The sequence below is a fragment of the Centrocercus urophasianus genome, unplaced genomic scaffold (genome assembly GCF_019232065.1).
Source record: "Centrocercus urophasianus isolate 14NV4802_14NV808 unplaced genomic scaffold, USGS_Curo_1.0 seq_28, whole genome shotgun sequence".
In the NCBI taxonomy this organism is placed as follows: Eukaryota; Metazoa; Chordata; class Aves; order Galliformes; family Phasianidae; genus Centrocercus; species Centrocercus urophasianus.
This window is the reverse complement of record NW_024884844.1, coordinates 4,590,871-4,617,821: the sequence shown is the minus strand read 5'-3', so window position 1 is coordinate 4,617,821 and position 26,951 is coordinate 4,590,871. Positions and strand designations below refer to the sequence as shown.

Here is a 26,951-nt window from a genome sequence, read left to right as displayed (position 1 = left end):
TGTAACCAGCTGTAAGGAATTACGGGTCTGAAGCACAGTGTGCAATTGTCCTGTCCTAAACATTTACTAAAGCCTGCAATTCAGAACGATGCTGACAAGTGATGTCACCATTGGCAAGCAATGATTTATTTTCTTCCCTTCAAAAGAAGTCCACATTTCTCAGCAATTGGCACAAACACAGGCACAGCCTACAAGCAGTTCTGGAGACTATTTGCCTTCTTTAGTGCCAGCTGCTTTGACTCTGAGATCAAAAACATCGCAGGAAGTTCTGTACTATCGTTCTCAGTTGTCTGCCGGTAGGCAAAGAAATTCCTGTTTCAAATCCAATGGCATCAGTACGTATTACTTGTTAAGTGCAGGGTGGAACACATGCTGCCAAGCACGAGGCTGGCTTGGAGAAAACTGTCATGACTTTATGCAAAAGCACAGAATGCAACATGAAGCATCTTGCTAACAGGAAAGAAAACAAACAGTAAGACTTAATAAATTAAGCTTCTTTCACCCTAGGATATTAGCTATGACCGGACAGCTGACTAAGTGAAGAGACTGAAGGTGCCTAAAAAGGGAAAATACTTGGCACAGCTCCACCAGTTTTAAATTTAAGTCACAGTTAACAAGCTGGCTACCATACAAGGCCATCAGGCTACTGGTATTCCAGATTACTCACTACTGGCTGCAGCAGGCTGCAGCAGCCTAGCGAGTGCCAACCACACAGGGCCATTCACTGGGTGAGAGAAAGGACAAAAACAGATCCAGAAAGGAGGTGAATTGCCATGAACCTCCTGGGCAGCACAGTGATGTGCTGTGCATTAAAACATTCGAAACAGAAAATGAAACAGGCAGACTGAGGAGCAAAAGGAAGGTGACAGAGCCGAGGTGCGTTGCTTCATTGTGAAAAGCTGTTTGGTCTGCTGCTGAGTGTGAAGGTGGATGGATGCAGGTCCTGGCACAGCCAGACACTACGCCATCCCCAGCACAGAGTGGGCATCCATCCTGCAGATGCCTGCTCCACCACTGCCTGGGGTTGTTCTCTTGGACAGCCCAACACAGAGGAATCCAAACAAGGCTGATCAACAATAAAAGTAACTTTCTTTTTTCAGATTTATTTGTAGTGAACCACAACTTCCTTCCTCTCTTGCTCCCCTCCTGTGAAAGCCATAAGTACCTCCAGAAAATGTCTTTTTTTTTTCAAAAAAAAAAAAAAAAATTAGGTGTTAACAAGTCAACTGCTGCTAATCCAGCTTTTACAGGGATGGCTTTGTCTAACAGATTGTGTATGCAACTCCTTCAAGAGCAGAAAGAAACTCTCCAACATACAAATGTGGATAAACTTTGGGAATGTAAACATTAATGTATATAATTACTGCATTATCAGAAGTAGTATGCATTTATCAAAACATTTAAATGTAACATTTTCAGCAAATGTTTCAGATGGCCCAGTCAAAACTTGAAGGAAGGCTGTGTACCCTACAAGGGTAACTGCACATCCCATAAGATCATTACTCATACCATAACGTACAGAGGCATTTGTCAACACTGATGTCAAAAAGGAGGGCTTAGTTTAATTTTACCCATGCTTTGTAGGTTTTTGATACTTGAGTCAATTAAATCAATACATTCTATAGAGGTATGTAAACAGTCCTGGTAGAGAGAATGAAATGAAATCAACAGATCTGGATTGGCCAATGATAATGTCTTAACTCAAACACCTTATCTATCCCTGAGCACCTTAATATTGTTTCCCCAGATTTCACCGAAGAACATGTATGTATTTCAAAAGAATGTAAAACTGCATTTGGATAATATTTGTCTTGCAAGTCCACTTTCCTTCACTGCTGCTTTTTGTTTTTCTTTTTAAAGTGTCATCTCCTCCCTCCCCCCTCATTGCTGTTTTGTTAAACATGTACTGCAATACCCTTAAAAAAAACCACCTTATCAAACACCTACAGACACACTATAGACTACAAAAATATTGCATAGGAGTGTCAGTGGGCATACTCTCGCAACATGAGAGAAAATGCTAAGTTTTTCTTTAAAACATTATGGCAACATTCTAATTTTTTTTTTCCTTTTAAAAATCAAGTGGCTTCACTTTATTTCAAAATTGTACAAAATGGCCATGGCTGTTTATAAAAAAAGTCTCTGTCTTGAGAACGTGTGAAGTCTCAGGTGCATTAACAAAAGACCTGGAACCATTCACAGTGCAGCGGAAAGCTTCTTTTGAGGCAGACATTACAATTCATCCTTCTTCTTTCCTACTCTCTCATGGTCTCTTTCTCTAAGGGTTCGCATGAAAGTGGTGAATCCGGCTTCCTGTTTTAGAAGAAAAAAATATATGGGTCATATATATATATATTTTAACAAATCCACAACCAGAACTGCATGCCAAGAACACTTTTAGCTTCTGTGTCCAACAGCCAATGGAAGCTGGCACATTATCAACTAAGGAATGGTTATTGCTTCTGCGTTGCTCCATCATGCAGTACTCTGGCCCTGTGCTGCTCTGCTAAAAGGCAAGGATAAAATCCAAAGAGATTCCACAGTTCACCATTTTCCACAAGAAATTGTGAAGAGATGGTGCACAGAAAGACCCTAGCAGTCACAGAAGGTTGAAAACTGCCCCCAGAAATGCCACATATGCTTTTTGCTGAAACTGCTCAAAGAACTGTCCTGCCTTACTTGTAAGCTATTTTTGCCATTCTGAAATCTGTTTGTAGATTGTTTGTTGCCTATACACATATTTGTCACCACTCCTCGTCCCATAATAGTTTTGCTAATGACGTCTCTCCTCCTCCACTATCCAGATGAAGGGAATTGTAGTTTTTCAAAATATTATGAAAATTACAGTCAAAATTTTGAATCTGGATGCTTAGACATCAACCTTTGTATTTCAACAACTGTGTCAAGACTGTTTTTCTAAAGCTGTCGAGTGCCTTCTTTTGGAAGGTACAAGGTAGTTGGCCAAGGTGGTTCAAAAGGTGCCATCGTGCTCATGAGAAGCCCCTTACAGAACAGTGCTTTGTTACTGAAACAGATGTGTGAACAGAGCTGGAAGCTCCACAGAAGGCACTGCACAAAGCACTGCCACCACTGGAGATAATAAAACCTAATTGATGCTGTAGAAGCAGAAGACCGTGGGGCTGAGAGGTGGAAAGGGAACACAGCTGTCAGCAGCAGAGAACGTGATGTTCTTGTTTGGTAATTCAATTTTAGCCAATAAATATTTGGCTGCATGCAGAGTATTAGTCAGTCTATTTTCTGGCACTGGGATAATCATCTCCCAACTGCTGTGGTCTCAGAGCACTCCTGTCTTCCTAAATTCTTCTTATCAGCAACCTCCTTTCACCTATCATTTCTGTAAGCAGGGGTTAGAAATATGAATATTGCAGCTGAAATTGTACCTAATTGTTGGTTACTGCACCCAACTTTACTTTACAGACTGGAAGGAGCAGTCCTTGAGAGCAGCCCTGCAAAGAAGGACCTGGGGGTCCTGATGGGTGAAAAACTTAACATGAGCCAGCAGTGTGCTCCTGCAGCTCGGAAAGTAAATGGTATCCTGGGCTCCATCAGAAGAGGGGTGGCCAGCAGGGACAGAGAGGTGATTGTCCCTCTCTACTCTGCTCTTGTGAGGCCCCATCTAGACTGCTGTGTTCAGGTCTGGAGCCCCCAGTGCAAGAAAGACAGAGCTGTTGGAGAGGGTCGAGAGGAGAGCTGCAAAGATGATCAGGGGACTGGAGCACCTCCCCTGTGAAGACAGCCTGGAGAAAAGAAGGCTGCGGTGTGATCTAATTGGAGCCTTTCAGTACCTAAAGGGAGCCTACAAACAGGAGGGAAATCAACTCTTTGAAAGGGTAGATAACAGCAGGACAAGGGGAAATGGTTTTAGGCTGAGGGAGGGAAGATTTAGGTTGGATGTCAGAGGGAAGTTTTTTACAGAGAGAGTGGTGAGGTGCTGAAACAGGCTGCCCAGAGGGGTTGTGGATGCCCCATCCCTAGAGGTGTTCAAGGCCAGACTGGATGGGGCCCTGGGCAACCTGGTCTGGTATCAAATGTGGAGGTTGGTGGCCCTCCATGTGGCAGGGGGGTTGGAGATTCATGATCCTTGAGATCCCTTCCAACCCTGGCCATTCTGTGATTCTGCAATTTAAGAAAAGATCCCCAGTCTGAACTTAACACAGTATCCATAACAAGGCCTGGATCAGCTCCTCAAACTGGCAATTACCGTGGTCCCAATGCTGGAGAAAACTGGGAAGCCAAGCTCCATGAAGGCTTCCCTAAGATCCTGACTGAGACAGAACCTCAGAATCCGGCTTTTTTTCCATCATGCTCCTCTATAATTTGGCACACTGTAACAGCAGCAATGACTTTCACAAAGGGCTCTTTTAGTAAAATGACTGGATAGACTGAAGACCAGAGGGTCTTTTCTTGTAGACCTTAGCTTCTCTCAGCAATCAATCACTGCTGAGAAGTAACCTCTCTCCACATCCTTATGACAACACACAAATAACCACATCAGTTCCTTATTTTTCAGGCATTTTACTGAACACATTATTCCATTTTTGCTCACTGTATTCATAGCGTATAATTAGATGGCCACAGCAGGACAAAAGGATGAAACTTCAGTCTGCTGGCTGGATGGCACAGTTGGACTATCCATCCTGAGCTACACGATTGAGTCTGACCCAGTGAGAATGAGACATTTAGCTTCCTCTGGTCTCCAAAGGACAGCTCTGTCCCTGCTGTGAAACCAATGGTCTGTTTGGCAGCCCGGTAGAACTGAAGCATGTTTACAGTATATGCATGAACTGGCTCCATAAGTGACAGGAGCAAGATCTGTATCTTCTGGCATTTCTGCACCTAGCAGCAGCCCTTGTAATACATCTCCACTTTCTCTCAGTGCAAACTGACTTCGGATTTCAGCTTAAAAAATTAAATATGTAACAAAGCATTACCAAATCTTCTTTCTCCTCTCCTCATATTCCTAAAATAAACCAAATATTTTTGTAATGCAGAAATGCACAGTGGTGCGGTATGCAGTGATTCATCTGTGAGTGTCAGTAACAGAAGCAGTTATACATTCTTTCAGTATGATAAAAAATTTACCACGCAGCATTTATTCTTTTGCAAGGCAGGCAGAGAACTTCCTCCCTTTATCAGGTGATGATTCGCTTTTACTCACCCCTCTCTCTCCAGTATATTTTTCCACAAATTTCCCATAGTTGTAATAGTTGAAGGTGGGGTAGCCATCAACTCCCTCCTGCTTGCACAGGTCATGATTCTGATCTTTGGCACAGTCCACCGCAGCGTAGGCGATCTGCAATGCAAGAGATCAGCATGAGGCAGCAGAATACCAAGCAAGACTCCACAGTCAGGATGCTGCTGCAGCTTATACATACTATTGGGAGAGACTCATGTCTTCTGCCAAGAGCACAGCAGAGGAGTGCTGTCCAGGAGTCCTGTCCATTGAGCAGTGCCAGGAGGGAAGCAGGCTGCTTGTGCACAGCTCGCCTGCTTTCATCTGTTGTTTTTTTATTTTTCCCATGTCTTCTTTTTTTGTCTATGCTTTAAGGCAGGGGCTGTATGTAGGCACAGTCATTAGCAAAATGGGCTTTAATTCCTTCTGAAGCCTCTAGATGCTACTGTCACACAAACAACTGAGCAGGATGCAGCCTGCCTGCTCAACAGGGAATACGAGGAAGTGCAGCCCCCGAGCACCAGCTCAAGCTAACTCCAGTTTGGAGCATTTGACATTTGGAACCCGAACCTGTGAAGCACTGAGAAAGGGCTGCACTTAACATTTCTCAGGTTAAACCAAAACACAGTTCACAGGCTGTAACGCAAAGAAGTAGAGCCCTTTGCTGCCATTTCACACCGACCGCGCAGTGAGCGGCAGCTCTGGCTCTGAGCACTGACTGCTTGCCTTCACAACCCCATGACGTGCTTTGCTGAAGAGTAAGCAGGTTTAAGCACAAGCTGTGTCAAAAACTACAAACTAGAAGAATAATTTTTGCAGTCATGGGTTATGATGCATCAAGTGCTAATTTCATAGCAGACACATCTTGTCTTCAGGTTTCCACTACGGGTGCCTCCTTCAAACAATGTGACCAAATACCTTGTGCTTGTGTGACTCTGAGGCTGCAGCTGAACTGTTTTTCCATAATTAAAAGATCACTTAATATGCCACAATGCCCTTCAGTCTCATGGTGAAGCTGTCCAAAGACCCCATCTCATTAACCTAACAGCAATTAAAGAGAATGGAAAAGCCAACTTCATTAACCTGCTTGTTTCGTTTTGGTTTTCAAAGCCTGACGAAACAATGCTTAGTAGGCTCACACTGTAGTCTACCTTCAGATGGAAAACACATGTAAGGTATATAATATTCTTACCTTAAATATTTGGTTTGCTTTCCTGTTTAGAACATTTGTAAGGCTATTACACAGACAAGGCTCTTGACAGCTGCTACAAACAGGGATGATCACACTTTTTTTCTTTTTTCCTTATGAACAGAAAGACTCCTATTTCTTCAGAGCCAGTTATACAAAAGGGCAGGAATAATATGTGAAGAGGATCATCCAAGTATTAATGTCTTCTTAACCTTAGCAGTCAGCCAAAATTTAGAGCCCTGTTGGCTACCTCTCTGTACAAGAAACCTCACAATGCTGACAAACGTTTATGTGATGTCACAATATTCATTTACAAAAAGTACTCAAGTCCTGGCTCCCCAAAAGCAGGAAGAATAAGTAAGATTGCTTTGCTTTCGCCCTCAACTTCTCTAATACCACATAGGGAGAGATTAGAATCAGAAAGAGGGGAGGGTAAATGTGCAGTCATCCAGATCTTAGTAGTCAAACTGAGACACAGCGTTATCACAACTGATGATCCACCTGTTCTCAAACAAAGCCTTGGAGATTAGGAAAACTAGTCCTTAGTATGCTGCCAGGGAGAGAAGCCTTTTATCTGCACCTCCTTGGAATCATCTAGGCTGGCTTTGGCTGGAGCAAAGAACCCCATTACTTTACAAAAGGCTTTTGTGAGAATAGATCTCAGCAAGGAGAAGGTATGGTAAAGGAATGCAGCGCACTAAGCATTCATTGTTAATAGCGTTACTTGATGCCTCTAATCAGATGACTGAAGGGCTATAATCATAGTATCAGAGAATCACAAAACCACTAAGGTTAGCAGAGATCATCCAGTCCAACCCCAACCCATCCCCACTAACACCAGTGTCACATCCACAGCCTTCTTGAACACCTCCAGGGACAGTGACTCCACCACCTCTCCGGGCAGCCTGTGTGAAAGCACCACCAAGACGTGTGGTCATGCTGGTCCCTCCAAATCAGGTATTTTGTTTTCCCATGTTTTCAGAAGGAACTGTGAACAAACTCAAACACAGCTCAAACTGTGTCTACCAACAGCAACTGTATTAACTGCATGCATTTACTCCATTCCCCTCCTGAGTTTCGATGTGTAAGTGCCTGAAATACAGCTCTCCTCTACAGCACAAGGTGCTCCACCTGCGCGTTTGTCATGCAATGAAGTAAGGCAAAAAGATTCCAGGACAAACATGACTGCAATGGCCACGCTACCTTAGCAGGCCTAACAGCAAGGGACATGTGCATCTAGAGCAGTATTTTGGAGAACACATTTGTGGACTGCTGTACCCTGAAGCACTCCTAACTCAGGCTCCCACATGGCTCCATGGACTCACTGCCACTCTACAAACGTCTCTTTGAGCCCAACTCTTCAGAGCATACACTCAGTTGTTCTTAAAGCCGGGGAGAGAAATGGTAATTTTCAGAAGGAACGTAACTCATGCAGACCTGTGCAAAATTTCACAGAGAGATGTCTAATTCCCAAGTCTGCATCCTGGGGCCGGATTTCAAATGCCTGCTGCCAACAGCAGCTGAGTAAGGGTACTTAGGAAAGCTTGACTGATTACTTTAGAGTGTAAACGTGAAGGCAGCCTAAATATAGAGGCTGCTACCACCTCTGTGCACTCATTACCATAGAATCACACTCCTAATTGCTTTGCCTGCCTCACAGTGGAAGATCAAATATAGTGCACTGCAACAAGAGAAAAATAACACTGGAATATACCTGTAGCAAACCACAGTCTTTGACTGAGGACTGATTCCACTCTCAACTCCATCAACTCCAGACAACTGAACTCCACAACATATCAGAATTTCAGCAGACAGAACCAATACCTCTTTGTTTCATTCTGACAATGTTTTTATGCACTATAAATATTCAGCTCAATTTCTGACAGTAGTTTTCAGCTCACCACCATAGGGAAATGTCACAGCAGCCCTCCAAAGGAAGGTCTTTGCTTGAGTCCTGGCTCAAGCGAGCAGCCACAAGTTGCAAGAAGCTTTGCTTTCATTCTCAATCTTATCAAAGATCAGCTTTTGTGTCATCACAGAAAGAAACTGAGTCAGAAAAAACAAGTGCAGAAAAATTTCCACCAACATTTGGTTCTCAGGTGAGAGACTTTTGGGGAACGCTGCTCTCAGAAACAATGTTCAAATTTAACTATGAGCAGCCAGTCTTCATTTAAGTTCATTGGATAGCACGGGTTAGCAAAACCCGTATGCCTCACCTTGTAAAAACAACTGTATTTAACCAGAAATTTCAGACATTTGACATAAGACATCCCAGATACACACCCAGGAGCCAAGACACCTGGCATCAACCCTCATGAATTATGTGCACATGTATCATCATGAAGAGGAAAAAAATGTGAAAAATCTGTGATCTTCCTCACCAGGAAGAGCTGGGGTAAGGCTCAGGTGTGTCTATGAATGTTCATTATGATAAAAAGAATGCAGCATAACAGCTTTCAAAAGACAAGATTGATTTTATGGATTTTACAGAGTTTTTGACCGGGGGAGCTAAAATTTAATTTCTTGAGTATTTCTAACTTTCCTATAACCAGAGGGAGAATTTCACCCGAAAAAAAAAAAAAAAAACACCATTTTGAAATATATAAACAACAACAACACTGCTTTACCTGCAGCACACACAAAACTCCATGGGGTTATGGATTCCCCATAAACCAAAGCTGCACCGCCTTAAATATTGACAATACGTCATCATACAAAAGTTCTCCCTCCAGAGGCAGCGCTGCCCAGGTTTATCACTACCCTGTTCAGTAGCTGTGGTAGGAACAGAATAGTCATTGAATGAGAAGAAAGTCAATCAGAAGACCTCAGTGCCTGAGGAAATTCCCTACAATATGTCCAGTCCTCCTGATGTTATGGGTAGTTCCTCACAGCTACTATGCAGCTTATAACAATAATTAATAACACCCGCTTAGTGTGAACAACAATAGTAATATCAGGTTCTGATATTCTGAATTTCTCCTTTGTTCCATAGCTGGTAAAGTTTATTATGATTCTAGCAACACTTAGAAAATATATTTATCTTAAAAGACAAGTCCCGTGGCAACATTTTATGGTTTTACCAAACAAGCAGAAACTGAATTGTAGTCACAAGTTGAACTCTGCACTGCATTTAAATGTGAGCAATGCACATCCAGCTCGAAAGAGCACTTAAAAAAGGGAAATGAGCATGGCACACTGTTCACATGAAGTGGTCTGATCAGGAGTGTCGAGCTGTTGTAAACATCAGAACTTTTCAGTGAGGTGCTTAAGCAGAAGTGGAGTTATGCTAAAAGTGTGACCATTGATCTCCACATACCTCAAATGTAACAATCATAGAATGCTCTTCTTGTTGCTTTTCCCTGTGCAAGTATTAGAAGTTGGAAGTAGTATTTGCAGTATCATCTAATCATACACCAGCAGCCACAGTTCCCTTCCAAAAGGATTATGGAAGCAACTTTTTCTTGTAGGGGGATCTTGCAGTTAAGGAACAAAATTACAGCTGGTGGTTCAAGCAGATGTGTTGAAATTTGAAAGTGGGATTCCTTGACCCTCCAGTAACTCCTTTCTATTTTTAAACCCCTTTCATTTTAACTGTTTGTCTCCCAGTTGCTATACGATGATACAGAAGAAATATCCTGCAATCACAGTCTCCCTCCTGCTAAAATATGCGCTGCCATACACTGCTTTATTGATTCAAGGAATAAATCTCTGCTGGAGCTAATATTGACTCTTGTTATGAAAATGGAAGTGAATAACTGAATATTGATTTGAGGAAGGAATGATACATGATAAGCTTAAAAAAATTAAAATAAATCTAAAATTGCAACATGGAGAAGAATGCTACTAAGCAATGGCCTGAAAGTACAGTCAATTCCATAGGACACTTACTTGATTATGAGGAAAAAAAAGTCTGTTGTTGCCAAATGTCTTAAAAGTAGCTAAGAGCAAGACAGATGCACACCCTTCTCTATGATTACTCCACAATTTCTATTTATATTACCTGCTCTGGATCCTAACAGTTACGAACTAGCCTGCTAAAGTTTGTTGAGATTCAGCTATTGCCTTCAATGCAAATGGCCTCGTGCATGGATGATTCATTATTAGATGTCCTGATGTACCACAGCAGCATTACCATGGCTGCAATTCATCAGCTGCTCTCAAAGCAGGCCTATTTGCAAAGGAAAGATTCATTAGAAGTCACCAAAATGTACAGTGCTAACATCACCATTTTTAATGAGCCTAATTAAAAAGAAATTCAACACATTCTTTTTAAGCAAAGGGAGATCAAATTCTTGGCCAAATTCAAATATTTAGCACATTTGGATAACGCTAGACAGTACAGCTGAACAAACTGCTCAGAGAAGCTGTGGGTGCCCCATCCCTAGAGGAGTTAAAGTTTGGGTTGGATGGGTGCTGGGCAGCCAGATCTGGTGGGGGACAACCAGCCCACAGCAGGGGGTTGGACCTCAAGGATCTTCAAGGTCCCTTCCAACCCAAGCCATTCTGTGGTTCTATACATTGTTTTCATGATTATCATCACATTCAAAACGGGCCCACAAAGCCAGTGCTCACTACATGTGGGAACTCACCAGCCTCACTGTAACTTGCAGATCCCTGCTGGGACACCAGCTCAGCCCAGGAACTGCAGTCCTTCCAGCAATCTCTGCTGCTGTGGTTTCAATACAAACCCATTTGCAGGGGATCTGGGTCAATGCATTTATACAGGAACAGACTTCTCTGGAACTGGAGGAGACTGCCCAAACAGCAGCCTCTTTGGAGGGTTACAGAGATTTGTTACTGAAAGGGCTTGAAGAGTCAATATCTTTCCTTCAGCTAATCCAAACTGGAGCATTACAAATCAATTCCTTCAAGCTGAATGTTCCAATAAGCCAAAAGGCAGAATGCAGATTTTTTAAGATTTAGCTGGTACCCTTTCAAGAGTCTCCAGAGCAGTTAGTGCACATCTTCCATCTGTTCTGCAAAGCAACAACCCTCACATGTGCATCTTCTGGTTTTGGTCACTGCCAAAACTCCAGCTGCGAAACAGAGGCCAAAGGCTTTCCCCCTAGCAGCTGTACGCAAAGGCCACATCCCCCTAAGGCAAGAATATTCCACATGGCTTTTTTCCTTCTTTTTTCTTTTTAAATAACTGAAAGCAGCAACATGTTAGGTGCCTCACTGGACCAGCCTGTCCCACATCTGCTCTTCCTGACACTGAATGCCTTCAGGCCAAGAAAGCCATGCAGGCAGCCTGAGCTCTGCAAGAACCCTCCCTGGTTACACCCAGGGCTGTGCTCTTAGGCCAGCACCCAGGACCCCTGCTTCCACCAGCAGTGATGTAGCCACCAAACTGACACATGGAGCCGAAGTTCCAAGCACAGCGTTTCTGAACTCTGACTCCAGCAATGTGGATGATCTAAAAGCACACAGTGCCACACACATCCCTATGGGGGATACTGCACCAAAATCACCCTGTTACAGCCAATCCCAAGAGCCAGAGACAGGTTTTAGCAGCTTCGACTTCTGTTCATCTTTAAAATTCCTATGTAAACACGCAAAGTCTCCCAGAGGACACCTGTTAAGATACCATTTCCAACCATTCGCAGCTGGAATGTTTTTCATTTTTCTTCGGCTTCTGCAGAATTAAACGTTTAATTAAAGGACCACCCCTGCTGGAAAGAAGATATAGTTTAAATGCTACTCCTGTAAAGTAAAAAAATCTCCCTCCGGGGAAAAAAAAGACAAGACAGGAGCCAGAACTACAGACTCAAAAGGAATACACTTAATAATTCTTCTATGTTCCTGGGGGAAAAAGCACTTCTCTTTAAGCATTATTTTTAGAGAAGTTTCAAACCCCACAGAAGCATGAATTAGCGAAACATTTAGGCTCAGCCAGTCTGAAACACGGGGATTTGCCCAGCATGGCTTGCGGGAACAGCTGGGCACCTTTAAGTTTTAAGTAGACTTGTTTTCTTTCCCACAAGGGCAACTACTGGAAGCAAGAAACCTTGTCAGGTTATGGCTGCACACGGTTCAACAGTGTTCCCCAGATAATCAATCCCTGGCACTTTCGTAAGTCACTAGGGCGGAATAACATCATTTTCCCTAACTGCACACAACTCCTCAAAATTGCACCAGTCCTCATATTCCCTACTGGCCCTCCTGTTCCAACTCATTACATTTTATACTTCTCTACTTCAGCCTTACATTGAAATCAAGAACTGCAACCACCAACCACAGCTTTGCTCTGAGCCCTCTCATAACCTGCAGCCCAAGCCGGAAGCTTCACAAACTTGCATTTACCACCTCCATGTCCAATAACATCCAATATAACGTGCTATGATTCACATCGGTTGCTAATACAACGTGGGGCTCTGATAAACATGCTTCACATTGTGTGGGATATTTGCTTCATCTCCTCTGGGTGAAATTTTAATGAATTTAGGAAGAAACTAGAGGAAGGTGGGAAAACAAGGACACGTCCTTAGCGATCTCAGGAAGAAATAAGAAACCAAAAGGCACTGATTTACAGCAGTAAGAGAAGTGAGAGCTGCATGGCTCTCAATCTTCCATGTGCAACCTGGGCAAGAGGATGTAAGTGAGGGACTGCTGATTTGATGCATTCAGTGGTAGAGAAATGATTTCTTTCTTGACAATCTGAGGCTTCTATGAGCTACAGAAAAAAAAAAACACAGGGAAGAGAAAAAAGCACCATAAATTCATCCCTTGTGGAAGTAGACAGACTCGTAGGGGTGTAACTGTTTTAAAATTACCTCTTCATTTCCCTACTAAATTGAACCTTTTCCCTGCCATAGCCAAACGCAGAGCCACAGTGGCATTAGAACAAGATCAGAATGAAATACGGTTCACAGAGATAATAAGCATATTTCTGAGCAGTTATCTGCTTAAGCCAGTGCCTCAGTTTGTTGTTTTTTTTTTAAATCCCAGACATGCATGCTCTCAGTTAAAATGGCTCAGCTGACGCATGGAAATATGTTGCACTCTGGCCATCAGATGAACCTTCAAGGCAGAAGTATAAAGGCCCTTAAGAAGGGCATAACATCCCAGACTCAAGCCAGCCAACCAGCAGGAATGTAATATATTTATGCAAGCAAGGGTTAATTATCTTTTATTAATCTTTCACTGAAAAACGATGTGCCTCGCTTCACAGAAAAAAAGTCTTGCACAAAGGACTGAACAGAAAATAAAACAAATAAAAGAAAACAAAGAAAAGAAAACAAAGAAGCTGTTTGAAGTGTAAATCAGCTTGACCCAAAAGATACAGCCCTTGAGAGGCACATACACATCCATTAGCTCAACAACAATTTTACCTGCAAGCCTACAACCTCATCAGTAAGTAAAGCCTGCAAAGCACAGATGGAAAGTTCTTAAATATCTCCAAAATGATCAACAGCAAATTAGTTACCTTTCGATCTTCTTTAAAGACTTCGGCAGCAGTTGTAAAATGTGGAATGGCATTTTTACAGTGAGGGCACCCTGTTTGACATGAGCAGAAAAGAACAACACAAACGTTAGTTGTAATTAAGACACCATGACAAACTCAAGACATGTAGGTGAATTAGGGGAATAACTGTATTAAAAATAATTCTAGATGAGAGTTCTCCAGCTGTGGGAGGAATAGAGCAGGACTAGGCATCTGCAAACCATGTGTTCCAGCTACATGAACTCAAGCACGTGTTTAAAATCCTGCAAGCAATATAAGCATATACTTACATTAAGTCCCCAATTAGGTACCGGGGGCCAGTCCCCATAGCCAGTCACTTAAGAGCACTGACCCATCACTAGCCACAAACAGACAAACCATTTCCGTGCTCTGTACTTCCTCGTGAGTATTACCACATAGGCTATAACTGCTGTTGCCACAGATACAACTGCATTTAGAGACAGGAATAAAGATAGTTCTGTGGTGAACAGGAGGAGGCTGGAATTTAGAAAGGAAGTTGTTGGAACAAAAACTGTCTTAAAAACCATGAGGAGCATTTGGATGTGTTTGGGAATTGCCTGTGCTAGAGCCAAGGATCTGCGATCGCCAGGGTGAGGAAGAGCAAGTCCAACAGGCAACACATCCTCACGTACAGGGAGGAGCTCAGTCCTGGGTTAGGATGACTGTTGCTGGCCTTCCTCACTCTCCTCCCACTTATCACAAAATGGGCGACCCCAGAAAGGTTTCACAGACAGCAAGCAAGAACTCCAAAGCTCTGCGGGGGAGCCTGCCCGACACCTGCAGGTACCATACAGTGCTGAACGAAGGGCCACTCTGTCCCTTCCTGTACAGTAAATACACTCAAACATTTCAAAAGAAAACACATACACGAAACAGGAACAGCTCTCTTGATTCAGCATTCAGATTTGAGTGTTCTTATCTCAAACGTGAGGCTTACTGTTTGATAAATCTGAACTGCTCTCAAAATATCAATACACAGGAAAACTTTGAAAAACAAAGTGCCCGCATCTCTGAAACCTCCCTCCCAAGTAGATCCGAAGCAAACTCTCAGGACACTTCCTCTGCTCAGATGCAGGAACAAAAGGAAAGGCTTCATTTCCATCAAGCCCACATAACTCTATGAAGGCACAAGAGTTCATCCTGGTATTTTTTCTGGGTAAGAACAGATGAGTTGTTCACAAGTTCCAATTATAGCTTGTGCTACTGCTGTTCGTCTTTGTAAAACACTGGTAAAGAAGTGGATGTGCTAATTTTAATTCAGAACTGAACAAATGCCCTGTTAGGCTCAAAGCTACTTCCTCAAACTGCACTTGTTCTTTGGGGTGAGAAGAAACAGTATCTGTACATGAACTCTGCACATCTCTTTTCACAAAAGAAAAGCTTCAAGAAAAGCCCTATGATGTTGACCAAAATACAATTTCATTACTTACACACACTACTTTGAATTTTATTTTTTCATTAGAATGGGATTTCAAAAGCACTGCAATGACACACAGGTATGAATGCCACTGAGAGTCTGTGCAGTGCCTAATAGCACCAAGAAGTCAAATGGACATTTCCTGGGAAACTGAGCCGCTTCTCCAAATCCACCTTACTGATCTCAAACTCTATGCAATATAATGGCAGCCTATCCTGACAGCAGCTGTATTTCAGCTGGAGCCCGTGCGTCCTCCACAGCCTGCCAAATATTAACTTTGTTGAGCAGTTCAGCATCTGTCAGGGAGAAACCAGTCAAGAAAGAAAAGGAGGAGGCTACTGCTCCAGGCTGCCAGCACTGCTCCCATCCCAAAAGTCCATGCCAGCAACCCATCTTCTCTCTCACCATTTGCCTGTTCCATCTGCCTAGCACTGAAAAGCCTTTGGATCAAGTCAGTCTCCTGACACATCTTTGCTTATGTCCTGTACTGTGAGGTGAACTCCATGGTTAGCCTCTTAACACTGCTCTATAGAAATAACTCAGAACTGGCAAAAACATTTAAAAGCAATTGTAGAGGGAAAAAAAAAAAACAATAAGAAAAATCAGAACACTCTAAAACTGGAATGCTTGCTCTAGTCTACATGTTCATACACTGCAGCTTATTGGAAAGCATGGTGCCCAACTGCTACACCTAAACATAATGACTCCAAAATTCTGAAACTTTTCAGGTCTCTATTTCTGCTCATCATCTTCAGCTTGAAATTTAAATTTCACCAAACACCAACTTTCAAATTCTCAATTCTCAAGACATCTCAAGAGAAATGCAAGACTTCACATTATCTTGCTTTATGATTCATCAGCAACACAGTTCCCACTTCTCATTTGCTGGACCTGGAAGCATGGGGCATTTGCTACGGATTTGCTTTAAGCTCCTTCTCAAGTTGCAGCAGGTTAGAGCTCTCCACAAGCCACACTCTCCAACAGAATCAGAACAACCTGAATAGGAGATTGTGTTCTTGACGGTTCAGAGAAGTGTCAACAGATGCATGTTTGTAAGCCAAAAGAGAGTATCCAATTATCCACGCTGTTACAGTATTTTGGAAATAGTAGGCAAGAGTAAACATGCTATGATGTTATGCTCAAAAGCAGCACATGAAGAAGATCACAGAATCACAAAGGTTAGAAAAGACCATTAAGGTCACCTAGCCCAATCACTGACCCATTCCCACCGTGCCCACTGACCACATCTCTCAGTGCCACATCTCCATGGTTCTTGAACACCTCCAGGGACAGTGACCCCACCACTTTCCTGGACAGCCTGTTGGGTAAACAACTGTCATATAACTCAAAACACCTGGAAAACTAACCTGTACTCCCAATGCTCACTTTCTACTTTTCTGTGACCTGTTCATCTTCCCAATCTAATACCGACTGACAAGAAGCTTACCTTCAAGCTCCATGCCTCCCCTCCCTTCTCTCTTGGCCCACCATCCTTTCTTTACTGCAGTGTGCTTGCAAAACTAAAACACAGCCATATGGCTTTTGGCAGAGATAACTCCAAGTCCAGTAGGCATTTTGTTAGCCTTGGACATCCATCCACGGAACAGATGTGAACGCTGTGCTGAATTCCCAAGGAGCTTCACAGAGTCACCGAAAAAAGGGGGAAGGAGCGTATCATATGGAATAGCAGAACTTCATCTGTTACAATTTAGAAGGATTGCCAAATGTAGCAAACACTTGGAAGTCACCCAACCCAGTCATTCTATTTAAGGCACACATGCCAAAAAAATAAAAGCAGAGGTTGATGTCTTCATTTTGACAGACGGAAAACTTGTTCTCCCCATTCCCTCTTCACACCCACTATCACACATTTATTTTTAAGTGTTAACACTACCTTCCAGATTTGAAAGTGGAAAGAAAGAAAATGTACTGAGCGCTGTACACGGGGAACAGGAAAGCATGTGGACTCCTAGGAAAGGATTTTCCAAATAGGCTGCCACTAAAGGAAAATAAACTGGTGGCAGCTGAAGGTATGAGTGAGGTGTCAAGAATCAAAATGTCCTACATCCTTCTCAGGCGTATTTATAGAACATTAAGTTGCCGTGGACTGAAGGTAGGAAGATTAATTTCATTTTAGTGGATCAATGTGGGGCCTTTTGTAGAAGCACATGCTTCCTACGAGGCCAGGGGACGGATTTTCAATTGAGCATCATTGGAAGTAGCACATCTGGGGCAGAGACCTCTAACACAAATGCAGGTCTTTACTGTTTTCTGTCTTTGTTCCTAACAAATTGTGTTATTAACAAATCTTAACAGGATTAACAACAAATTGGAGCAGTGATTTCCTGTGTGATTTGATAAATCCATAAGAAATCTGCTGTGGAAAAATCCTGACTTTCCCCAGGATCCCAGCACTGGCACTTAAAACCTCTATAACCATTTCCGAAAATGGTGAGCTAACTGCATTTCCTAATGCAGACACACTTGCATCACCTGGCAGGAAAACAAGAAAGCTCAAAATCTAGTGCACACGCAGCAACATGTGTTAGGGCTGCTCTGTGTTCCTGGCCTGTGAATGATACAACCTTGATACAGCTGTGGTCAGATCTTCTCACATCTCCATGCTCAAAATCTTGTACTACACAGAGGCTCTTCCACACAGCACAGAGGTACCTGTTGTGCCTAACTGCTGCAACCTGCCAACACACCAAGACTGCTTGCTTATGCCATAGGCCCATGAATTCACATGAGAACATCTGCTATGGAAAGGCCCTAAGATCTCCTTGTCTTTGCACTACAACATTAAAAGTCTTACGCGAACCCACATCAGACTTTTTTTTACTTTATTATTCATGCCAAAGTTGTTTGGGCTGGGAAGGTAAATTGCAATACAGTCACAGGGGGCAAAGATACATAGCTGACCTTGAAAACTAGGTTCCTAACATGGAAAAATACAGTTTCGGTAGGTAAAAATTCAAGAGGAATGGCTGATGAACAGGAGATGAGGGAAAGCAAGGAGGCAAACAGGTTTTATACAGACTCATGACAACTGAGGGGATGGCAAAATGGTCAGATTAAATCTTCTCTAATCAGCGTGAGGCATTTAAAGGAAAGCTCATGTTTTCTGGGGGGAAGAGGGAGAGATGAAGTGATGGAAAATATATGACCCAGCTTATTTTGTGCAGACTGAGTTTACCAACAGCAGGAACAGCTGTGTGGTACAGCATAGCTGGGGCATCTTTGAGGAAAAAAGGAGTGATCTGGGTTTGGTCTGAGGCCACAATGGTGCTGAAGAGGCCAATACAAGCAAGATTCATCCTCACAGAAACACGAGTTTGAGAACTCCGAAGAAATAAAGAACAGACTTGAGCTGGATGCTGTTTCCAACACCATGCCACAAAAAAATTGTATATATGATGTAAAACCAAAATATTGCATGGGAAATAGTAGAATTTATTAAGTGCTCATGTTAGCTTGCCAACTACTTTTTTTTTTTTTTTTTTTTTTAAATAAAAAGCAGACCTGGGAAAACAATATAAAGTAATTTGTCAGCTAAGGTAAGAAACAAGTGAAACTGATATTAAAAAAAAGTGCACGCCACCCCAGAAATACAAGTAATCAAGCATACATTGTGGTGGTAAAAATCAATAAAGCCATAGAAATAATATCCTGTATGCACAACTGTAACATTCCCCATAATTGTATGGTCCCATGGGATGTAGATGGGATGTAAAGTTTAAAAGTAATTGAGCGATCAAGTGAATAACCCACATATCATTATTAGATTCAAACAGTACTTTTTGTCAGGAAGGGTTTCTCTTTTTATCCAAGTTAACTGCTTAATGATGACAAAGCCAAAAGAAAAACTGAGGGATTCTTAAAGCTCCAATGTACAAAGGTATTAGGACCAGATAACAATTATAAAGATGCCTCCTGAGAGGTGTGTGATTGTAGATGCCCCTTGTTGGACAACAGTCATCTTATTGAATTTAAAATAAAGTTGTGTGAAATGTTCAGAATTGCCTAAAGGAATCAAGTCCTGTTTGCATAAGATGCAGGTTTCTACTTGCTTAAATATGAAACAGTCCTTTAAGTTACTTCATGCTTTGTTTAATTTGAAACTACAAAGCCCAGTGATATAACATAACCTCTCTACAGCTGAACAGCACAAGGTTAATTCAGTTCCCTTAGAAGAGTAGAAGCTGTATTAACATAGCACATAGAAGAAAGGTGAAGCTGTTTTTAATGAATATAAATCAAAAGCTAACAATTTGTACAAAATAGATAAAGGAAGCAAATGGACATCAAAGCAGTATCTACAGTCAGCAGAGGTAATAATGATTTTTTAAGTATATAAGCGCTTTAAATGTATTAGAAGCAGAAGAAATCCAAATAATACCAGCAATAGCTTTGAAAGAAAATGGAGTTGTCAGAAGCAACTTCACTGAACGTATAAATGAAACTATTAAGTAGGTGTGGAGAGGGCCACTATGCTGGCACCTCCAAAATGCTGCTTGCAGTTCTGGATCCACAACTCTAAAACGTGTTCTAAATGGAGGGGGTTCAGAAGACCCACAGGGAAACCAAAAGGATGGGGAGGTACTTTTTATTGCAAACAGAGTCAAAAAGCTCAAGTGTGTCAGCAGCTTTCAGTCCAAAGACAGAAATGACAGAAATCAGGAAACCAGTCTAGTTTTCACTATCACACGTGACTCAAGCTACTCAGTATCCTCCAGAGCTCACTGGGAACTGAAGCTGATCAACTTCAGACAAGAAACAACTTGTGTTCCTTATCACTAGTGATTCTGAATTTGAAAGGGAATGCTTTTCTACAAGAGATGCTGCCATACAAGCTGCAGCTGCTGGAAGCAATGGGCTTTTGCTGTTCTTGCACGTGAAGGACACGTGCTGACCCCAACCAGAGCATCCCACTGTGGCTCTGCCAGAACACATCAGGCACCCTGACATCAGACAGTATGACCCTACACTTTTTGTGCCTTGTTAATAAACAATGTGTAACCCCACCAAAGCTGTGTGCATGCTTTCAGTATCCTGTACATAATAAAATGTGGTAACTCATAGAGCTGGGTGCACACATTTTACACGAGATTCAAAGACAGTTTAAACACACAAACATTTTCATGTTGCAAACTATTTCCTCCGCAAAAAGAAGAACTTTCAACCATCAGCATTTTCAGAACAAAGCACTGACCAGCTCCTAGCAGGATGTCTCCAATTCCAGTGATATGAGACCATAGTACATGCGCTGTCTGCTCAGCTCTTTGCAGGAAGGGCTCTGCTGCCCCACTGGCTCTCCACTTCTTTTACTGCTTCTCAATGGGTGATCTCAAATGTGTTAACCCGTTAACCAGGATCAATTAATTATGCATCAAATTGCCCTAAGAGAGACAGATGCAATTATCACTCTCCATCATTACACCCAAGGTTAAATGGAGTCAGGAAGAGGTTAAGTGACTCTCTGGGTCCCCAGCCCTGTGTGACAGAGCCCAGCTGCAAGGGGCTGACTCCATTCATGCTACTGCAAAAGCATCCAGGCCTCAGAGGGCTCAGCAAGCAAAGTGCAGAGCAGGGAATGGCTTTCAGATTCCTCATCACTGCTCGAAATAATCACTGACTAAATGACAGGGGTAGATATGCCCTCTGCTATTGCTGTTCAAATGACTGCAATTCTAAGTGAGAGAAAGCAGAACAGTGCACAGCTTTCAAAGCAAAGCCAGGAGTTGTAGATTGCAGTGCAAAGCAAAGTCTGTTTCCATTTCAAGAGTTCCAGGCGATTATTCAGAATTAAAACTTGGGTCAATCAAGGAAAGACAGGCCGTGGGCAGTAATTGCATAGGTAAGAGCCAAACACAGATATACTGCTTAAACCAGCACAATTCGTGCAGCTACACAAGTCATTGAAACCACGGGCAGATCTGAGAAAGGTGCCCAGAGATGTTCTGAAAGGTTAATTTGCTTCTGTTCTACCAGTGGAGAACTGGAAGCTCTTCTAATTGAAATATCTGGAATTTTATCATGTCATTTTATGACATGTCCTGACACACAGCATAATCGTATTTCCAAGACACAAGGTATTAATAATTGAGATGGATTTGTCCTTTGATTCAGTAAAGGTCATGAGGTTTTCATTTAAGCACTGGGTCAACCAGAGCTTGCCTCACTCCTAACAATGACAGGCAGCCTGATACCAATTTCTCAACATAGTTGTGTCTTTTTGTTGTTCTTGTCCTGTTTTCCCAACCTATTTGAACTTTTATTTTGCCAGCATTTAAAAGACTTTCCATTCTGCACTAAGCTTTAGGGAAAGTTTTACAGGATTTAAAAATGGTTGACTCTCCTTTAGGGTTCCAGATTGATCAGATCTCTTAAAAGGCTATTTTCAAATCTATTTCTTATGATTTTCTGAGACAAAAAGGATTTTATGAGAAAGAAGAAATTTACACAAAGCTGAGAGCTGGGAATTCCTGAGCTGTAATCCAGGCTCTGTTGTCCATGCTCATCACAACATTCTCAGACTAAGTGCTTTACCAAGGCACTTGTACCCTGCAAACTGTGTTACCTTTAGCGTTACCTTTAGTTCTGTAGCACTTTTGGGTATACAGAGGAGAACAAGGATACATAAACTAAATCCCTAGAAACCCACAGCACTAGAAATGAACAGTTAGAGTCACCCTGCTAAAGTTAGGTTTAATACCCCAGCTCCAGGCCAGCTTACTGTAAGCACTCATCACAGCTACATGCAGCCAATGAAGTGCGTTCTGAACTTGTGAGTTCAGAGCAATTAAAAATACTCTGTGCTAATTAATAGCCTTGGCACAGACACTGGGGCTAGGAGCAGCTCTGAAAGCCTGACTGCAGGCACCACTCTACATGCTCACCCTTTACCAAAACCAGCTTGCTAATGTGCTTTATGGCATCAGCACAAACGCACCTCGTCGACACAGGCCTGCAGCAGGGGCACTGCTAATGCAAGAGAACAGTGCTACTGTGGAGCCAACACTGCAGTTCTGCAGTGTGCACACAGGATCTGCAGCCTCGTTATCAGAGGGCCCAGACCTGGCTGCTGCCTCATCCAACATTCAGAACATCCTTCCTGCACAGGGTTTTGCCTTGAAATGGACTTTCTTTTTTTTTCTGTTCAGTGTTGCACTGCAGTTCAGCATGTTTTCAGTCATTTTTGATAGCTTAAACTTCATTTACAATCATGCACATTTTGTTCAGACTCCTCAATACAGCCTCCTAATGAGAACCTAACAAGTTGTGCTTGACAATGATGGGAAAACACTTGGTGAGAGCCATGTGGAGGATGCCTCAGGGCACTGAACTCATCTGTACTACTCTGCTTGATACATTTGGACTTTGTTAACTCAGATACTGAGTGTTTCAGCTAGCTGAGCCTCCTTCATGCAGAATCACTCAGCCAGCTCTGCCCAAAGCTTCCTGCACAGAGACACAGAGCAGCCAACTTTGTCCAGCTTCCTTCAGTGAAGGGAGCAGAAGGATCCACCGCTGATTTCTTAAGAGCAGCTTTCTGAAAGCAGCTCAGGTCGCAGAAGCATGCTGGTAGGTCTGGGGAGCAGACAGGAGCTGACTGTTAGCATGAATAGCAAAAACCCACCGACACCTGCTCTATGCTCAGGGCAACCAGAGCATGGACTCCCAGCTCAGTGCTTTCTGCCATGCGTTTTCCTCAACACAAAACTTGGATGGAAGAGACTGGAAAATTTTTCTTTGCGGAAAGACTGAGGAGCACACTGGGATACAGAACCAGAACAGCAGGGTTACCTGTGAGTAAAATTAATGCAAGTTTGCTGCAGCCTTCAGCCTTTCATGTGCTGCTGATGAGATGCACAGGGGTAGCAGGGCTGATTTACAGTCAGAATTAAAAACCTCACTCTGATCCAATTTCTGGCTGCTCAGTAGCCAGGGGACAACCCATCAGACAGTGATGATGTGTCACTGTCAGATTCCTGACTGGGAAGCCAAAGAACATTTCTGCTGTATACCAGAACAATACGCAGGTGCCATCTCCCAGTAACAACTTAGAACAAGGCCATCCCAAACTCCTCCTTGATTCCACCAAAATTAAGTGCCCTGGTTCATTTCTTTCAGTCCTTAAGGAAAAAGCTTAGGAAAAAAAAGTGAGGGAAGAAGCAAGGAGGCTGATATGTCTTAATTGCATATCCATTCGTCACCGCACAGCCACTACCCTCAGTACAAGATACCTCATTAAAATCACCCTCAGTAAGGTCTATTTCTGGGTGTTCTCTGTGTAACCTCTGTGGGTCAGGCTTCACCGGAGAGTAACCTTTTCCAGCTGACAAAAATAATCTCCAGCAAAGAGAAAGTTTCACTGCTGAACAGAGAAGCAAACCGGAAATCAGCTCCCAGCAAAGTATTTATTAAAAAAATTCACTTGGTGAACCCTGTTGAGTCCTGCAAATTGAGGCCATTTGGCAAGTTAATAGCATTGGCAACTGCTGCCCTTGCAAACCATAAAAAGAGAGCATTTCACTCCTATTATTTCTCACTGCAGCCAACATTTTGTTGTTGTTTAAGAACACCTACTTTGTGTTTTTACAAAAATTAGCAATACAATGAATTTGCTAAGCACCAAGTCCTTCCCCTTAAAAATGACTGATCTAAGAAAAATAAACAACTCCTCCTCATCATTTAAGTCTCTTAGTGATGCTTTATTATATACAACACCAGGTTCTGACAGTTAATTCATTTGTAGTCTCTGTGGAAGCAGCAATCTCAACCACAAAACGAATACATTTTTGTAAGTTGGTCTCTAATTCTTAAAGCTACCAATGCGTTTGTGTACAAGAATTAAGGTGAGAGGTGTGTGTAATGAGCCTCAGCTATTTACAGATAATCAGAACTACACAAAAAGACAAAAAAAAAGCAAAAAAACCCCAAACCAACACATTTTCTCCCCCAGAAAACTCAAACCAACCACCAAACTACCTCTTTGTTGTGCTCATGAGAGCTCATCCACGTCCTTTTTGTGCTGGGGAGCCCAGAACTAAATACAACACTCTGGTATTGCCGCATTAGTGCTGAGCAGAGGGGGTGAATCAGCTGCTGTGACCTTGTGGTAAAGCTCTGCCTAAAGTGTTCTAGATTGCCTATCTATGGGTTCTGTGTCCCCATCTCTGAACCGTTTCTACAGCTGTAGAAAAGACCTAACCTAAGCTTGGGTGGTCCTGTGTGGAGCTATGAATTGGATGCAGCAACAGTCATGCATCCCTTCCAGCTCTGGAGATTCTATGATTCTTGAAGGAGCATCACCCAAGAAAAGCTAACAACTTGATGGTCACATCACCAAACTACATCTGAAAGGCACATTAAATCCTAGGGAAGGACATGGAGCAAGAGAAAATCATGTGAAGTTTACTTAGAGAAATGTGATGGCCATCAATTTGACATGGGGCTTTGCATATGCTTGAAAAGAAATTCCACGTAGGACTGCAAAGGCTTTTCCAGACAGCAGTCTGGGTCAGATTCAAGGTACCTTCCTGAAGAAAATCCAGATGTTCCTATTTCACTGAAAAATGCACACATAGCTTCACTCAGCCTTCAAGCTTCAATCACTTTTTTTTTTTTTTTCTCCATTTAATTCACCTTGAGTCATGCAGCAAAACCATCTCCAACTGAGAAGATACTTTATTTACTGGAGCTTCATTGCCCTCTGCGATTCCGACAACTAATCAACAACCAACTGGTTCTGTTTTGCACAGTTTCCAGTGCTATACTAGGAGAAGGTTAAAATTTAATGCATTGGCAAAGTCAAATCTCAATTATCCAGGGTAACAGAGTGGAGAGAGCTCACAAAGTAAGAAATGCAGATAAAATACATTCAGATAAGCTGTATGAACAAAAAGTGAAGGTAAAAGAAAAAAGAAAGAAATGCCATCCTAGATGAAAAGTGATCCCAAACACTCCTCTCCCATTTTCTGGATTATGCCAACCAGCTATAAAAGGAAACCTGGAGTTGCCGATGGTATCCAGTATTCCAAAGGCTGCCCTATAGAAATAGCACAGAGACAGATCCCACAAGTCCCCTCAAAACATCTCTAGAATGCTTGTGCAACATTATTACTGCTCCTCAAACCCCCTAAGACACAATACATTCTGGCATTGTACTTCACTTCAGCACATTGTATCAATCCCTTCTTCCTTTTATTTTAGGGATTTTGAACATCAGGGAAGATGTAGTGGCAATTAAACATTAGACCCACAAGAGTCTACTGGAGGATTGGGCCAGGTACTATGCAGCATAGATGCTAGCAGCCTGCCCCAGGTGCTGGCCCTTAGCACCACAAACAAGGATCAGTTTTCACCTACGATGTACCCAGGGGACACCAGGACAAAGATGAGGTCCCAGGCACAAACTGGGACAAGCAACAGTAGTTTTCTGCGACTGGCACCTCTGTCCCCAGTTAGCAATAAGGAGCTGCCCTTACAGCTGCTTCCTGCCCTTAATGAGTTATTAACAGTGCACTGAAATGCCACTAGGGAGCAATGGGAATGTGAAATCACGGATATCATTCTCTGCGAGCGTCAAGTCCACAAAAGCAGATTTTCATCTGGCACTTTCAGGAGTTCTGATTCACATTTCCAGTCCTTAAAATATTTCACAGGCACCAGGAAATACCTTTTTGCTTTACCTGAAAATAGGTGCTGAGTTCCCCATCTTTTCTGTGTGGATGCAGCACTCCTCTCTTCTGGAGCTAAATCACTGTGAAGCTCTGTTCAGTATCATTAAAGCATCATTCAGCTCAGTCCAAAGTTATCTGCATTGCAGCAGATTGATGGTTCTTCTATAAATACTAAATAATTTGGACTGGAAAGCACAGAAAAGCCAGATCTCATTTTAATTTGGATGTAAGATATATATCAGTGGCCTTTGCCTAAAGGTCTGTCACTCCAGCTGAAAGCTTTACAGAGCTTTGTGACAAAGGTCAGAATACTCAACATTCTGTTTTAAATTCTAATAGGAGGTGACAGATACATTTCTTAGTATAAATATTTATATATAAACATATTTTATATACGCATATATACACACACCCCTAGTCCTAAAATATCTCAGCATATGTGTAAGTGTAACAAATACTGTCACAGAGTCACAAGTGAATGGAGTAACATACTGTGAGTCTGCAGTGACCCGAGATGTGGATCTGAATAGAAAAAGAAAATTACTTGATATAAAGGGGGGGCTGGCAATTTTAGTGGTGCTCCTTCTGCACTGAAATAAGCAAGTTAAGACTAATTGGCAATGTAAGCTCCAAGAGGTCTGGAGATTGAGAAGATGGTAAACAAAAACTAACCTATCAAATTTAGCACATTATCACTGTAGAAAACCAGAAAAAAATAGAATGGTCTGTACTGTTCTGTTACACTAATAATCATTTCACAGAAAAGAGATTTAAAATATTCATTGGCTACTTTTCCCTGCAACCAACAAAGAGCAGGCTCGTTGCACTCAGTCTGTGTGCATGCTTTATACTCTGCACAAAGGTGCTTCCACACTTACAAAGAGCACATCTGCCACAACAGAAGCCGTGCATTACTGGCAACACTAACGCTGCCTTATGAGTCATGAGAAGTCCAGAAGCGGTTTCAGTTAATAGCAACCTGTCTTGCACACAGGTAAACT

At 42.4% G+C, this 26,951-nt stretch overlaps 1 protein-coding gene across 1 annotated transcript in view; it reads right to left on the bottom strand.

Annotated features, from left to right (window-relative positions):
* Window positions 1–1,083: 1,083 nt before the first annotated feature.
* The window catches only part of PDIA5 (protein disulfide isomerase family A member 5), a 92,091-nt gene continuing 66,223 nt past the window's right edge, over window positions 1,084–26,951 (bottom strand). The window contains exons 16-18 of the mRNA XM_042827018.1: window positions 13,810–13,880; window positions 5,180–5,314; window positions 1,084–2,313 (exon numbers count right to left, since the gene is read on the bottom strand). Of these exons, the coding sequence (XP_042682952.1) occupies window positions 2,233–2,313; window positions 5,180–5,314; window positions 13,810–13,880 (287 nt within the window). The 3' untranslated portion in view covers window positions 1,084–2,232. The remainder of the gene's footprint in view (window positions 2,314–5,179; window positions 5,315–13,809; window positions 13,881–26,951) is intronic.